This window comes from Lathyrus oleraceus, chromosome 4 (genome assembly GCF_024323335.1).
Source record: "Lathyrus oleraceus cultivar Zhongwan6 chromosome 4, CAAS_Psat_ZW6_1.0, whole genome shotgun sequence".
Taxonomy (NCBI): Eukaryota; Viridiplantae; Streptophyta; class Magnoliopsida; order Fabales; family Fabaceae; genus Lathyrus; species Lathyrus oleraceus.
Window position 1 is genome coordinate 85,560,304 of NC_066582.1, and position 17,035 is coordinate 85,577,338.

Here is a 17,035-nt window from a genome sequence, read left to right on the forward strand (position 1 = left end):
TATATCATTTTTTTAGAAATCAAAGAGATATCATCCTACTTTCTCCTCTCTTTATTTTAAATCTCCTCTGATATAGATTAAGGTCTGCGGAGCTATGATCGATCAAGTTCCATTGTGCCTCCAGTCGAGCAACATTTTGGGACTATAACTACCGAAGAAGTCCTCGGATAGATCTCCTCGTATCTGAACTCGAATTCATCACGAATATGGACAAAGACAAAAAGAATCACATCTGAGAGATATCTCTGCACATATGCCACCATGACCGCCCCATATCAGGTGTCTCATCGTTGTAAAAGTCTCATGTTAGATGTCTCATCGTAGTAGCAACTAGAGCCCGGTCCCGGACGGTCACAAGATGTCCATGCCAGCAAAATCATAAGGGAGTTACGATGTGATTGATATCTATGAGTATGGGACAACTCGGGCGATCAAATGGGTTTTACTAAAACTATATTCTCTAATATCACACATCATATCTTATAGTCGATCACCCATATCTACATCAATTTCATGTCTTTGTGACGTTGCAATTTATTTTTTTTCTACTTGACCATGCCACGTCCATATTGTATAATTTTGACAAATCTCATCACAACATAGGTGATGGAATATTTTTTCTTTGGAAACTTTTTAATATTCTCGCATATAACACAACGACAATAAAATATTTCATTATTGTCAGAAAGATTTTGTTACGCGTATTTAAGGAATTCAAGAATTCTTTTCTCATACACCGGACATAATCTATCACCTTTCATCCAACTACGGTCCATAATACACCATGAAATTTATATCAAAAGATTGTAAAATCATTTAACAATACAACAACGCATCAACAACATTCTCAATACAACAAATTACTAAATAAATTTTCAACAACTACAACAACAATATATACCATAATACAACAATACAACAACAATATTGTCAACAACATCATAACAATTTCAATACAATAACACAATAAGAATGAAACAACTACAACAACAATATATAACAATCTCAACAGCTCAAAAAAATTTCAATCTCATTGAATCAAAATAACATATAACATTAAATAACAACAAAACCTATAAATATCTCAACAAATAGCAAAAACCTAAAACTAAACATGAATGGTGATGAAATAGATAACTAATGTGACTGTGGAGAAGAGGAAGAGGCAAATAAATGTTTTTCGTGTACGTTTTTTGATGTTTCATCTTTCGACTCCTTGATTTGAACCTGAAATGATGGAGATTGGTTGGTCTCTGCTATCGCTTTCTTCTATTCTTTCGCTAGGGCACTTGTGTTATGAAGGAAATAAACTAAAACGTGTGATATTGTAATTTTTAGAAATACTTTTCACCATGGTTGTCAAAAATGATCGTAGTGATATATTATTAGGCATGACAACATATCTCGTACCAGCAGATACCCACCCGAATTCTCCCCGAAGTTGACGGGGAAAACCCGTTTTGATTGGGTTTGGATTTGAGTTCAGATTTGGATTTTTCTCGATTATAAAATATGGGGACGAATCGGGTAATTGGGACACTAGTACCCATTTCGAACCCGTCCCGTTAATTTTATTATGTACATTATTATTTATTTTTGATAATTTAGAATATTAAATACGTGGTCAATGTTTTGATATTTTAATTTGAATTTATTATTTGAAATATTTGAAATGTATGTATGGAATTTTTTTAGATTGTTTTATTTTATTATTTGTAATGTAATTTTATTTTGTAAAAAATAAATATTTCTATTAAAAAAATTGATTTCACTAAATGAATGGTGACGGGGCGGGGATACCCGAACCCGTTTGGGACGGATTTTGATTTTGATTCTTCATCCCTGTTTGGGTTTGGGGCGGGGAACATGGATTATTTGGGGATTCGAATTTGGGTTTAGGGAGGTAAAAACCGTCTTCGACCCGCCTCGTTATCATGCATATATATTATACATATTACCACGATTTTCTTTAATAATCTGGGAAAAATTATTTAGAGATTTTTTTATAAAAGAGAACAAATGTGTCTCAATTTTTTATTGAAGTTAATTCATTTTGCTTTCAACGTGCAGCATGTTCCATTTTTCAAAAGTTAATACACTATATTGAAAAACTCATTTTAAAGATTAATGTTAAGATTCACAGTAAACGATATGTTTGAATCTTAACATTGATCTTTAATGTCAAAATTTGTAAGATATAGAAAAAATGAATGAGAATATTGCACACAATGTGTATATAAGAATTAAAAAAATGTGTTGTAAAAAATAAACTATATTTTCGTGAAAACTAAATTCTCTTTGAATATGTGAAAACTAAATTCATTGAGATTGAAAAAATAAACACCACATTTCACTATAATTTGTTGGATTGATCGGTGAAAAGTGTTTTTTTAATATAAATATACAAATTAATGAATACGTTATTTTTGTATCGAAAAAATAAAAAAAAATATTAATGCTGAAAACTGAAGTTTGTAATCTTTAATTTATCAATATAGTTGATATATTGGTTCGTGATAAAAAAAATATATTATTAAATGGATACAACAATTAAGATACATAAATAAGAATTATTAAACTGAGGTAATAGATATTATGAAATTTAGTAGTAGTTATATCATTTATTATTTAATATATTTTATTTTAGATTTATGATAAAAATAACTACACCTATGATTAAGATGTTTCAGTAAAAATATTTCTTATGTTAAAAATATTTTCATAAATATTATATAATATGATTTATTTTATAAGGATTCAAATATATTAAAAGAGAAAAAAGATTAAAAAAATGAGAAGACTACTCAAAACAAAATAAATTGGAAAAAAAAGTATTGTAAACCTATTTTTATAAAGTCATTTCTAATGTTTAAAGGAATCTAATAAAATATCTAAAATAGGTAGAGGTGAGGTCTAAATTAGCAAAATAATTTACCCCAGGGCTTTTCACATTTAAGCATGTTCCAATCAAGCTTCAAATTAGTGACTTCTTTTAAGAACGAAAGAGAGCTCAGACCAAATCCACCATGAGTGTGGTGCTTACATGCTTTCTTCTAAGACATTGTCACTAACTTTGATTTTCATCATAGCTGCATATGAAATTCCAAAAGAACATACTTTGAATGACTGTTTGTTATAAATGGACAAAAGAGAAGCCTTTAAATTTTTGGTGGATAAAATCGAACCGATACAAAGCCATTAAATTTTTTGGTTTGTGGTTCAAATATCTGACTATTGCATAAACAAATTTTTTAAAAAATAATCACAATTTTTAAAATAAATTATAAATAATTGTTTTTTTTAAAAAAAAATAAAATAACCATCTTTAAAAACAGATGCGCCAGATAAACTGGGGCATCCATTTTCCATCAAGAGGATGCGTCAAGGCCTAAGACGCATGCATTGGAAGCCTCATCAGGAGGCGCCAATGCCTATGACGCTTGCATTGTGTCTCATGAGGAGGCGACTGCTTATTACATGTAATGTATGCGCCAATTCATCTGGCGCATACACCCTTGTTACCGACCTAAATCATGTCATATATTGTTGAGTTGGTCTTGTACCATGGATGACTGGTTCGTTTAAGATGTGTTGTCGTCGATTCCTCCATTGACGACACATCTCTTTTGCAAAGTCTCTCCGGTCGGAATAATCTCATTGGGTATCAACTCTTTTTTTATGTCAATTCCCCAAACACGTCGGAGGTTCTGGAATCTGTTGTTGTATGTCGAATTGCAGTTTTACCCGGTCACCCTAAACCCTAAGAAATAAGGTTGTCAACGCAAGTTACGCATTATCAGAACCTTCTTTCAAACACTACCGCGAAGAAATAAGATTGTCAAACGCAGCTGCAATACGGTGGATCGACAGTATTTCATTAGAGAAGTGGACTAGGGCATACGACAACGGTCGACGTTGGGGCCACATGGCAACAAATCTTGTGGAATCAATGAACTATGTCTTCAAAGGCATTTGTAACCTACCTATAACCGCTTTAGTGCATGCAACATGTTTCAGGCTAAGGGCGCTGTTTGAGACCAGACGTTCAAAATGGAGTTCAATGTTGCAATTTGGGCAGTTGTTCAGTGATGTTTCAATGAAATTCATTAGACATGAAGCTGCCAAAGCAAACACACACGTGGTCACAGTGTTTTACCGTACTAAAGGTTGGTATAGTGTTGCCGAGTCCATGGATCACAATGAGGGCATGCCGATGGGACTATACAGAGTGGAACTAGATAGAGGTTGGTCCGACTGCGGAAAGTTCAAAGTCTTTCGTACGCCCTGCTCCCATGTCATTGCGGCATGTTCAAAGGTTCACAATCGTACTACGTACTAACTGTCCTAGTGTTGAAACGAGCACAACCAGATAAATTCACATGTACCTCTATTGCAATATGAAAAACTAAATTTATTTCATATTATAAGTTTGTGAGAAAAATACCATTACATAAACAATAACATAAACAATTAAAACAACTGTAATACAATAATTATGCGATTACAACCATCAAAACAATTTTGAACATGTAATGCATCATCCTACGAACGTCTCGGTCAGTCTTAATATCCACACATTCACGCACTTCTCCATTTTGGTTGAATGTGAACACAAGCCATTGGATTCTTCTAATTTTTCACCATCTCCAATTTCTCCATCTAACCAACTGTTCAACGTCCGATTAAGACGTTCAAACAAATCTATATTCCAGAGTCGAATCTTTATCGGAGACGCAACGACGGAAAATATTAAATTGGCATTTCATTTGTGAATGTATTCAAACATGGTTAAAACTCAAAAACTTGAAGGAGGGTGGAGTTGAATGAAATAAAATATGGTAGTAGGGGAAGATTTTGTGTGAAAAATATTGCATAGAGGGCGAGGTATTTATAGAGAGGAGATATAAAATACATGCGCCAAGAGGCTGGACGCTAACATGTCAAGACATGTAACGCCATAGGCTTTGGCGCCTCCTCATGAGGCTTCCAATGCAGGCTTCTTAGGCATTGGCGCCTCCCCTTGATGGAAAATAGATGCGTCAGTTCATCTGGCGCATCTGTTTTTAAAGGTGGTTATTTTGATTTTTTTTTTAAATGATTATTTTAAAATTTGTGGTTATTTTAAAAAAAACGCATAAAAAAGGTCAAACCGATAAAGTAATGATAAGTTCTTTTATTTTTTTGAATTTTTACAAAATAATAATTAACAAAAATTTATCTTCTATTCAACAAAAAATATTTATATAATTTGAGTGAGAGAGAATTAAATTTATTCAAAACAAAAAGGGAGGAAAAGTTAAACTATATTTCTACTTTTTTACCAAAACTTATTTTTATTCTAAATGTAAGTGATAAATACTACTCTAACTTTTACTAACATATCATATTTTTTATAATATAAAATTAATAAAAGTGTTATCAATAAAATAAAATAAATAAAATAATTTTATTATGAAAATGTAAGACTAGTCAATTAATCTTAATTGATAATCGATTGAAAACTTTCAAAATATGGCAATCCTGATTAAAAAAAGGAAAATTAAAACGATTATATGGTTTAATTAATTAAAAGTTTTTTAATTGATTCAGAAATAATTCATCTTCCTATAATTAATTAGACCTTGTCCTTAATCGATTGGGCAGTGTAATTTCTTTTTTCATTTAATTGAAAATACTTGTTAATTAATTTGATAAAACCTTAATAGGATTTTAAAAAGTTTTATGAAATTAAATAGGGTTTTGAAAACTTTTTTATGTATGTGTGATTGTCGAGACTTACTTTTGACTTTTTATATTGTGTGATTGTCGAGACTTACTTTTGACTTTTTATATTTAAGTTAATCACTCTAAGACGCTAAGTGCAGGATCAGACGAGCTTTCACACTTATCTCTCTCAGACTTCAAGATCCACCGTATGATACAAGAAAGACTTATCACTTCAACTGAAACATGAATCTTCTCACTAGTGAGGTTTGAGATATCTTCTTGATTAGGAGTATCATCATAAGCTTTACTTTGACAGTTGAAATCAACTTTCTCTGTCACTGAGAACTCTAAACTTCCACAATCAATTTGTCTTATGGGTTTAATATCTTTAAGCTTGTTACTTCATTAGTTATCATCATCAAAAGATGATGTCACCAACCTTTTGCGTGCCACCGTCTTCGTTGACTTCTAGGCTTCTTTTTTCTTTGGATATCTAAATTTTGTCATCTCGAAATAAATTTTCTTTCTCTTCATCACTTACGATTTTAAGACATACTTCAACAATATTCGTTTAGACTTTAAATTATGGTGATGTTAACTTACTCATCAACCATTTTGCTGCTCTCTGCCAATTAAATATTTTTTGAACATTTTTTTATCAAGATTAAGCCTTATTTAAACCTTGATCTTGTCCCTTGCATCCACTTGCTCTCAACCACCTTTTTCTATCTCATTAATCTAAAAAATCCACAAGTATGTCATTGTAGCCATCTTTGACTCCACCTGTTTTCAAATGCCTCAGTGAAGATCCTTGTTTCTGAGTTTTGCAACCCCTCAACCATATTCAAAGCATAACACTTAGGGTGTGTTTATTTGGATGTTATAAAAAAAATTATGATATTAGCATTCACGGGAAAATTTTCATGGGATTAACTTTCCTTCCTTGACAAATGTAATAAAATGTGTTTGGTTAAAAGTATAATTCCTTAAAAATATTTTTACAAAATTCGTGGAATAATTAAAACATGTATATTCCAGGGAATTAATGTTAGAATTATAAAATTACCCTTATGTATCCATAAAGTAGTCAAATTGATTGTTTATATCATTAGTATCAATTAATTTATACAATTGATCATGTATTTATAATTTATAATGAATTGAATTCTCTAAAAAAAATCTCTATTGAATCTAAAACAATAAAATATATATCTATTCATTAATTCATACTTAACTTTCTCATATAATCCATTAGATAAATAATTCATATAATTTTATTCATTAATTCATATCTAACTTTTGTAACTTTTTTTTTTAATTTTAATAACAATAATTATTAATAATAAAAATTAATTTTATTGTGGTCCATAGCCTTGTGGAATTTTGGTTATGAAAAGAGTATGATTTTTATGGTTTTAATGAAATTAATATGACCATTTAAATTGGATGGTAATGAGTTTTAATGTCTTTAAATTCTTGATGGTAGAATTAAGCTTATAAATAGTCTTTGGTCCCATATTAGCGAGTAAGAGCTTGGAAGAATCAAAGACAGTATATTCATATCACTGCAACAATGGCTAGAGTTAAATTTCAATTTCAATTTCCGCATATAGTTTATTGATCTTGTTATTCTTTTGTTATTAAGAATAAATGATCGATATAAATTTTGTTCTAACATTTGGTATCAGAGCTTTCAGCTGCCTCTGCCTTATTTTATATTGGTTCTTCCATATTCGGTATTTTTGCGAATGGTTGTGTTTTGATTTCAGAGCGTTATGTTTCAAAATCTTTTTTAAAAATCTATAATTAATTTAATTTCTGAAGATGAACACTAACCGGAATGAATAGTAGCCGAAATGAATAGTAACAAAAAGATGGAACTTTCACTTTACCAGGGTTTTAAACCGCAACCTGTTATTTTTCTATTCATGACTGTTACCACTTGATTGTTTGTTATTTCTCATCTATCCTCGTTTTGTTCATATAAATATAATGTTATTTTACTGATTAATTGTGCCTTATTTATTCATTTAATTTTGAATTAAATTTGTGTATAAATTGAAATTGATTTATAATGTTATTATAATTATTTTGTTAAGCAATTGTATGTGAAATCTTGTTTGTTTATTTATTTAGTTATGTTCTCTTATATAATTTAGTTGTTATGTCAAGTGATCGTTATAATTTTGATTAGTTTGGATTAGCCACAACATCCTTTAAATTAATTGAGATTATTTCTAAATTTTTGAGATCTCATAAATGATTGGACATGAAATTGTAATTAATTATGTGTGGTATAATGGATTAATTTGGATAAAATGTCAAATTATTTTTATAACTTGTCCATAGGAATTATGAATCGATACATAATTTGATAGTTTTGTCATGAAGTATTGAGTTTTTGGATAGAAAAGCAAATTATTTCATGCACATAAAGTATGAGGTTGTGTATGATGTTTGAAAAATCTATCGCAAAATTAAATAAATCTTATTATATTAAAATTTAGCCCACAAGCAATTTTTATGTTGCAAGATTTATTCTATGGTATGTGCATATTGATAACACATACAATTTAGATAATATTTACGCCTCAAATTTTGACATAATTTTTTTGTTTATTTTTAGCTTCTCAACCTGACAATTTTTCTGATATCCGATGTGATATTCCCAAGCTCATAGGAGATAACTATAAGGTGTGGAAGGAAAGAATTCTCCTCTATCTAGGATGGATGGACATAGATTATGCTATTAGGAAAGACGAACCACCTGTAATTACAGATGAAAGTACTCCAACTGCAATCGCACTATATGAGCATTGGGAAAGATCCAACCGACTCAGTGTGATGTTCATTAAGACTAAGGTCACAGGTGGAATACGTGGTTTCGTCGATCAACATGAGAATGTCCGTGATTTCCTGAAAGTCACGGACGATCAGTTCGTCACTTCTGAAAAGACTTTGGCAAGCACTTTAATTATGAAATTTTCTTCCTACCGACTCACCAGTGTGAAAGGTGTGTGTGAGCACATAATGAAAATATGGTGACATTTCAGCTCAACTTAAGAAACTTGAGGTTGATATGTCTGAGTTCTTCCTGGTGCACTAAATTCTGAACTCTCTTTCGTCTGAGTATGGGCCTTTCAAGATTTTCTACAATACACATAAGGACAAATGGTCAATCAATGAGTTAACGACCATGTGTGTTTAGGAAGAAGAAAGGCTTGTAATGGAACATAGTGAGAGTGCATTCCTGACAAGCACCCGCGGGAAGAATAAAGCTGCCAAAACTGACAAGTCTCAAGCCAAAGGGAAATTCAAAATACCACCGCAAGGTGATATCAAAAAATAAACAAAGTGTTACTTTTGTTAAAAGGGATGACACATGAAGAAAGAATGCCTTGGATTCAAATAATGGCTTGAGAAGAAAGGTAACTTATTCTCATTTGTTTGTTATGAATCTAATATGACTGATGTTGATATTAACACCTGGTGGATTGATTCTGGATCAACAATCCATATAACAAATTCCTTAGAGGGTATGCAAAACCTAAGGAAGCCAGTGGGAAGTGAGTAGATTGTCCTATCAGGAAGCATAATGGGATCACATGTAGAACCTATTGGAACTTGCAATTTAATTTTGAATAATGGTTTTGTTTTGAAATTAGAAAGGACCTTTTATGTACCACGTTTCTCACGAAATTTGATTTCAGTTTCTAGACTTATACCTTTTGGATATTCCTGTAATTTTAAAGACACATTTTTTGAATTATTTTATAATTCAGAATGTGTTGGGAATGGTATATTGTCTGATGGTCTTTATCGTATCAATTTATAAATTGAATCCATTTATAGTTCAATGCATGTTCAACCTGACACTAAGAGTTGTAATATTAATGAGAATTCTTCTATGTTATGGCATCGAAGATTATGACATATCTCCATAGAGAGAATTAAAAGGTTAGTAAAATATGGGGTACTTAATACCCTAGATTTTGCTGACTTTGAAACTTGTGTTGACTGCATTAAGGGAAAGTAGACCAACACGTCTATAAAAGGTGCCAATAGGAGTTCAGGTATATTAGAAATAACTCATACAGACATATGTTGTCCAGATATGGATGCACATGGTCATAAATATTTCATCACTTTCATAGATGATTACTCACGATATATGAATATTTATTTGCTTAATAAAAAATATGAAGCATTGGATTCCTTCAAAGTCTTTAAGGATGAAGTTGAGAACCAATGTAGAAAGCAATAAAAGTAGTGAGATCAGATTGGGGTGGTGAATACTATGGTAGATACACTGAGAATGGACAAGCACCTGGTCCATTTGCTAAGTTTTTTCAAGAACATGGGATTGTTTCCCAATACACTATGCCCGGTTCTCCGAACCAAAATGGTGTTACAAAAAGAAGAAATCGAACATTATTGGACATCGTGCGAAGCATGCTTAGCAACTCTAACCTTCCTAAATCATTATGGAATGAAGCACTAAAGACGACTGTGTATATTCTAAACCGGGTTCCATCCAAGGTTGTCCCAAAGACGCCATTTGAGTTTTTTAAAGGATGGAAGCCGAGTTTACGATATATGCGCGTTTGGGGATGTCTGTCTGAGGTGAGGGTTTATAGCACACAAGAAAAGAAACTAGATCCTATGACCATTAGTGGGCATTTCATTGGATATGCCGAAAGGTCTAAAGGTTATAGATTTTATTGTCCATCTCACACAACTAGGATTGTGGAGTCAAGAAATGCAAAGTTTCTTGAAAATAATTTGATTAGTGGGAGCGATCAAATCAAAGATTCAATTTATATGCATGATCATATGGAGCATGAACCTTCCACTTCAAGTGATAGATTGGTTACTATTCACAATATCCCTCAAGTTCAAATGGATGTTGATCAACCAATCATTGAGACTCTACAAGCTGCTAATAATCTAGTAGATCAAGTTGGTCATCAAAATGATGAACAATTAGTTGAACAACAAGATCCACAAGAAAATGTTGATCAAACATTAAGGAGGTCTACTAGGACAAGAAAATCAGCTATTTCTAATGATTACATTGTGTATCTATAAGAATCTGACTATAACGTTGGAGCTGAGAATGATCCTGATAGCTTTAGACAAGCCATGAGTTACAAATAGTCAAATTTGTGGTATGATGCCATGAATTCCATGAAAAACAACGACGTATGGGATCTTGTAGAGTTACATAATGGGGAAAAGGCCATTGGTTGTAAGCGGGTTTTTAAAACTAAGAAAGATTCATTAAGTAACATTGAGAGATACAAGGTCAGACTCGTTGCTAAAGGATTTACTCAAAAGGAGGGAATCGATTACACTGATACTTTTTATCCTGTATCTAAGAAAGATTATCTTCGTGTCATCTTAGCCATAATTTCACACTTTGACCTTGAGTTGCATCAATAATGGTGAGCATTTAGTTTGTAAGCTTAAGAAATCCATATATGGTTTAAAACAAGCCTCTCGTCAATGGTATCTTAAATTCTATGAAACAATATCTTCATTTAGATTTGTTGAAAATTCCATGGATCAATGCATATACCAGAAGGTCAGTGGGAGGAAAATTTGTTTCCTCATTTTGTATGTGGATGATATTACTACTTGCAACCAATAACATGAGTTTGCTACATGAGGTAAAACAATTCCTCTCTAAAAACTTTGATATGAAGGATATGGGTGAGGCGTCTTATGTCATTGGCATTAAGATCCATAGAGATAGACCTCAAGGAATTTTGGGCCTATCACAAGAAACCTATATCAACAAAGTTTTGGACACATTTTGAATGAAGGATTGTTCACCAAGTGTTGCCCCCATTATCAAGGGTGATAAATTTAATTTAAACCAATGCCCTGAGAATGATTTTGAGCAGGAACAAATCAAGAATGTTCCATATGCTTCTGTTGTTTGAAGTCTTATGTATGCTCATGTATGCACAAGGCTCGACATTGCATTTGCTGTGGGAATCTTGGGAAGATATCAGAGTAATCCAGGTATGAACCACTGGAAAGCTATAAAGAAGGTGTTGAGATACCTTAAAGGAACAAAAGATTATATGCTTATGTATAGGAAGACAGACAATCTAGAAGTGGTCGACTATTCAGATTCTAACTTTGCAGGTTGTGTTGATTCTCGCAAATCAACATCAGGATACATTTTTATGATGACTGATGGAGCTATTTCATGGAGAAGTACTAAGCAAACTTTAGTTGCTACTTCTACTATGGAAGCCGCGTTTGTCTCCTATTTTGAGGCTACTTCTCATGGTGTATGGCTTAAGAGTTTTATTTATGGGCTTAGAATCATGGATTCTATCTCTAGACCTCTGAAGATTTTTTGCGATAATTCAGCTACTGTCTTTATGGCTAAGAACAATAAAAGTGAAAGTCGAAGCAAACACAACGACATGAAGTATTTAGCCATAAAAGAAAGAGTTAAAGATGAAATAGTAGTTATTGATCATATTAGTACTGATTTAATGATCGTTGATCTTTTGACTAAGGGCGTACCACTAATAAAATTCAAGGATCATGTAGAGAACATGGGACTTGGGTCCATCGTATGATTGTATACATACTGTTTATTAATAGAACTCTTATATTCTGATGTTTTCTTGTTTTCATGCGCACATCAGTTTGAGAAAATATGTTACATCTGGACCAAGAGTAAACATTGGTTTATTTATCAAGTTTAGTTACCATATTACACATATATACTTGAAAAATAGACATGTTGTAATACATAGATGATAATACTCGATTTAAGAGGAACTATATCTATGATTCCCATATTTATTTTTGAGGAAGTTTTCACTACTCATTTATGTCAATAATCAGTTCTATGGACCAAGTGAGATAATGTAACGTTTTTTTAAAATTTTAATAACAATAATTATTAATAATAAAAACCAATTTTATTGTGGTCCATTAATATGACCATTTAAATTGGGTGGGAGAATCAAGCCTATAAATAGTTTTTGGTCCCAAAATTTTCTCTCGTCGCTTTCAGAAATACACCATCCATATTAGTGAGTAAGGGCTTGGAAGAGTTAAAGACAATTCATTCATATCACTGCAACAATGACCGGAGATAAATTTCGATTTTCGCATATAATTTACTGAAGATCGATATAAATTTTATTCTAACAACTTTCTCATATAATGACTTCACATATCCAATAGAAAACTTTTGAAGTTACAAATATAAACAAATACCATGGTTGATGAAACTTGACTAATGCATTAAATATAGATATAAGGGCTTATCACACTTGACTTTTATATTAAAAAATATGCATTTTTAATGAAATAGCAGTATGAAAATAATGTTGCAGCGCAAACAAATTGAACGCATCAATGGTACTAAACTAATCAAATAACACATCACAGCTATACTCAAAATTAAATTTTTTCATACAAAAATAATTTCAAAATCCATCAAAATTAAATGTAATAAGTTAAATAAAGACAAATACAAGTAAATAATAAAACTCACCAAAAAGAAATCCTACATGAGTTTTCTTTCTACTAATTTCAAAATATTAACTACTCAAAATGATATTAAGATCAATTGTTACTTAAAATAATATGAACAAATTCCTTTTTCAATTCAGGAGTATCCATAGAGAAAAAACAGTCACAAAGATTGTTATCTTTAGTAATAAGCATAACAACTCTCACAACATCTACTCTGGTCAACCCTTCTATTTCTTTCAATATGAAGACAATTTGATTCCTTCTTTCCGTTGTGTATTTCTCATTGATTTCCATCTCTCCACGTATTAAATATTTCAAGTGAAAAATTATCTCTCCGTTGATTTCATTGAGTATTTGGCTCTACTCTTGTTATCATGTCACCAACCATGAATTCATCCGAGAACTCATCATATCCGAAATTCCTTTCTAAAGGATCCAAAACCATTTCTTTATAATATGATTATGTAGAAGACAACAAACAATTATTATTTAATGAAATAACAGAAACTTTGTAAAATGTTTCTATGTATTGAATATTCTGCATAATTTACAATCATTATATAACTATACAAAGAGACAAATGGATTCTATTTTAGGAAGAAAATCATTCTAGACCTTGACAAATTAACTCTAAATCATTGTCACAATCTGTCACAATGAATGCTAACAGACAGCTTGACAATAATACTACAGCTCATTACTCCCCCTCAAGTTGGAGATTGAGGATGATGAGATCCCAGCTTGCCTGATAGTTCTCGAAATTGTTTTGTTCCCAAAGACTTTGTGAAAATGTCTGCTTGTTGTGACTTAGTTGGTATGTGGACAGTAGCTATAATTCCCTTAACAAGAAATTCTCGAATGAAGTGACAATCGACTTCAATGTGTTTCGTTCTTTTGTGGAAAACCGGATTCGAAGCTAAATGAATAGCAGCACGGTTGTCGCAATGTAGAACTGTAGGAGAATCACATTTTACTTGTAAGTGTGCAAGTAATCTTCGTAACCATATGACTTCACTTGTGGCGTGGGCCATTGCTCTATACTCTGCTTCACTCGAGGACCTTGATACGGTAGTTTGCTTCTTGGTTTTCCAAGAAATGGGAGTTGTTCCTAACTTCATGACATAACCTGATATTGATCTTCTGGTTAGTGGACATGACGCATAATCTGAATCACAATATGCAACTAGTCTGAGGTCATTATCTCTTGGTATGATAATTCCTTGCCCCGGTGAAGACTTCAAGTACCTCAAAACATGCATGGTTGCGTCCCAGTGCCCCTGGTGAGGTTCCTGCATAAATTGACTCAGAATATGGACAGAATATGTTAATTCCGGTCTAGTGATTGTGAGATAAATGAGTCGTCCCACCAACCTACGGTACTGTGAAGAATTCTCATATAAAGGACTTGAATCCAATGCTAATTTATGGTTTGGTTCAAGTGGGATAGAAGAAGGTTTGCAAGCTAGCATCCCACATTCATTTAGAATGTCCAAGGCATATTTTCTTTGACAAATGAATAATCCGGAAGAACCGCGAGCTAACTCTAGACCAAGAAAATATCTCAACTCTCCCAAATCCTTCATGTGAAAACACTTACTGAGGTATTGCTTGAATTTTTCACATGACTTTGCATCATTCCCAGTCACAACCAGGTCATCAACATAAATTAATACAGCTATGAAAATTGAACCATGTGAATATGTAAACAAACTATGATCAGCTTCACATTCCTGGAAACCATACTTCACCAATGCTTGGGATAATTTTGAGTACCAATTGCGTGAGGCTTGCCTAAGACCATATAGTGACTTTCTTAGGCGACACACCATCTCTTTATCAAGAACTTTGTAACCTGGAGGGATCTCCATATATACTTCCTCATCTAATTCTCCATGTAGGAACGCATTACTCACATCCATTTGGTGAAGTATCCATCCTTTGGCTACCGCAACAGTAAGTAAACACCTCACAGTTGTCATTTTGGCAACTGGTGCAAAGGTTTCGTTGAAGTCATCCCCTTCAACTTGTGTGTATCCTTTCGCCATGAGTCGCGCTTTGTATTTCTCAACTTCACCGGTCGATTTGTATTTAACCTTGTATACCCATCTACAACCCACTGCCTTCTTTCCTTTAGGGAGCCTTGATATTTCCCATGTTTTATTTTCTTCCAAGGCTTTAAGTTCTCGTGACATGGCTTCTCTCCATTCTTGTTTGTGAATGGCTTGCTTGTATGATTGAGGTTCTTCAATGCTTTCAACCGCTGCAAGATAAGCTTGATGTTTTTGTGAAAACTCATCATAATTTACATAGTTTGATATAGGATAAATTATACCTGAAGAAGTTGACGGCTTTGGCGGTGTACATGTGTGGGTTTTCTCAGCTGAGTAGCAATAATAATCATCAAGTCTTTTTGGTGGCAGTCTGTTCCTTGGCCCCATGTCTATGTTTGTCATGATTTCACTCTCCCCCTTATTCTGAGGCTCTTCTACTTCAATGATCACATCAGAATTTGTTTCAACTTGTTTTTCTCTTGGTTCATTAGAAATTATGATCTGGTCTTGCTGCCCATCGTTGCTAGACGTGATATCTTCTTCAACAGAACAAACATCCAGAGCAAATGTTGGCGAAGTATTTTCTTCACTACTGTCCTTTTCATGTGGTGCATACGGAAAAATTTCTTCATAGAACACCACATCTCTTGATACATAGATCTCTTGAGTCTTTAGGTTGTACACTGTCCAACCTTTTTGGCCTTTAGGATATCCCACGAATACACATTTTTCTGCTCTTGAATCAAATTTATCTCGCTGCTTGTTTGAATTTTTCACATAACATAAGCATCCGAAAGTCTTAATGTGCTCATATGATGAAGGTTTTCCCAATAGCTTCTCATATGGGGTCAACCCATCATTAATCATGGTAGGGGTTCTATTAATGAGGTATGTTGCTGTCAAGACACACTCCCCCCAAAATGATATGGGTAAGTTAGCTTGGAATCTCAAAGCTCGTGCCACATTGAGTATATGCCTATGTTTTCTCTCTACCCTTGCATTTTGTTGAGGTGTTCCAACACATGAAGTTTCATGTAGGATTGCCTCTTGCTGTAAGATTCCTTGAAACGCATGATTGGTAAATTCTGTCCCATTGTCACTCCGCAACCTCTTGATCTTTACATTAAACTGTGTCTTTACCATGTTGATAAAATTTGTTAAAATTTTCAGAACTTCTGTTTTTTCTTTTAACAAGTAAACCCATGTTCCACGCGAATAATCATCAACAATCGTAAGGAAATAGTGACAGCCACTATGAGAGCTAGTACGATATCTTCCCCACAGATCGCAATGTATAAGATCAAAAGGATTCTCAGCTTTATTATAACTAATATGAAAGGGAAGTCTACATTGCTTTGATCTATGACATATGTCACAACAGCGAAGTTTATTTGAACAGAAATTAAAATTCACTAGCTGAGATATGCGTTGCATAACTTGAGGAGAGGGATGTCCCATGCGTGCGTGCCAAAGAACAGTGTTGTCTTCACGATGTGCTGTGAAAGCAGACCCATGACCTTGTTGCTTCAACACATAAACCCCACCATGTACATCACCTAAGCCAATCTTCTTCTTCGTGGCAAAGTCCTGTATCATACAATAACTAGGATGATAAGTCACAAAGCAATTTAAATCACGAGTCAATTGACAGATTGAAATTAAATTGCAATCAAACTTAGGAACAAGTAAAACATTTTGTAAAGTAATGTCTTTGCTAAGATCAATGGTCCCCATCATTTCTACTAGCACTGTGTTCCCTGTAGGAATAG

The 17,035-nt window shown here is 32.9% G+C and overlaps 1 protein-coding gene across 1 annotated transcript; it reads left to right on the forward strand.

The window, feature by feature from the left end:
* Positions 1-8,229: 8,229 nt before the first annotated feature.
* On the forward strand, positions 8,230-9,541 carry LOC127136127 (uncharacterized). Its single transcript, XM_051062724.1, has 4 exons — positions 8,230-8,251; positions 8,333-8,667; positions 8,915-9,038; positions 9,489-9,541. Exons 1-4 carry the CDS (start codon positions 8,230-8,232, stop codon positions 9,539-9,541), a joined length of 534 nt encoding a protein of 177 aa, XP_050918681.1.
* The last annotated feature ends 7,494 nt before the right edge of the window (positions 9,542-17,035 follow it).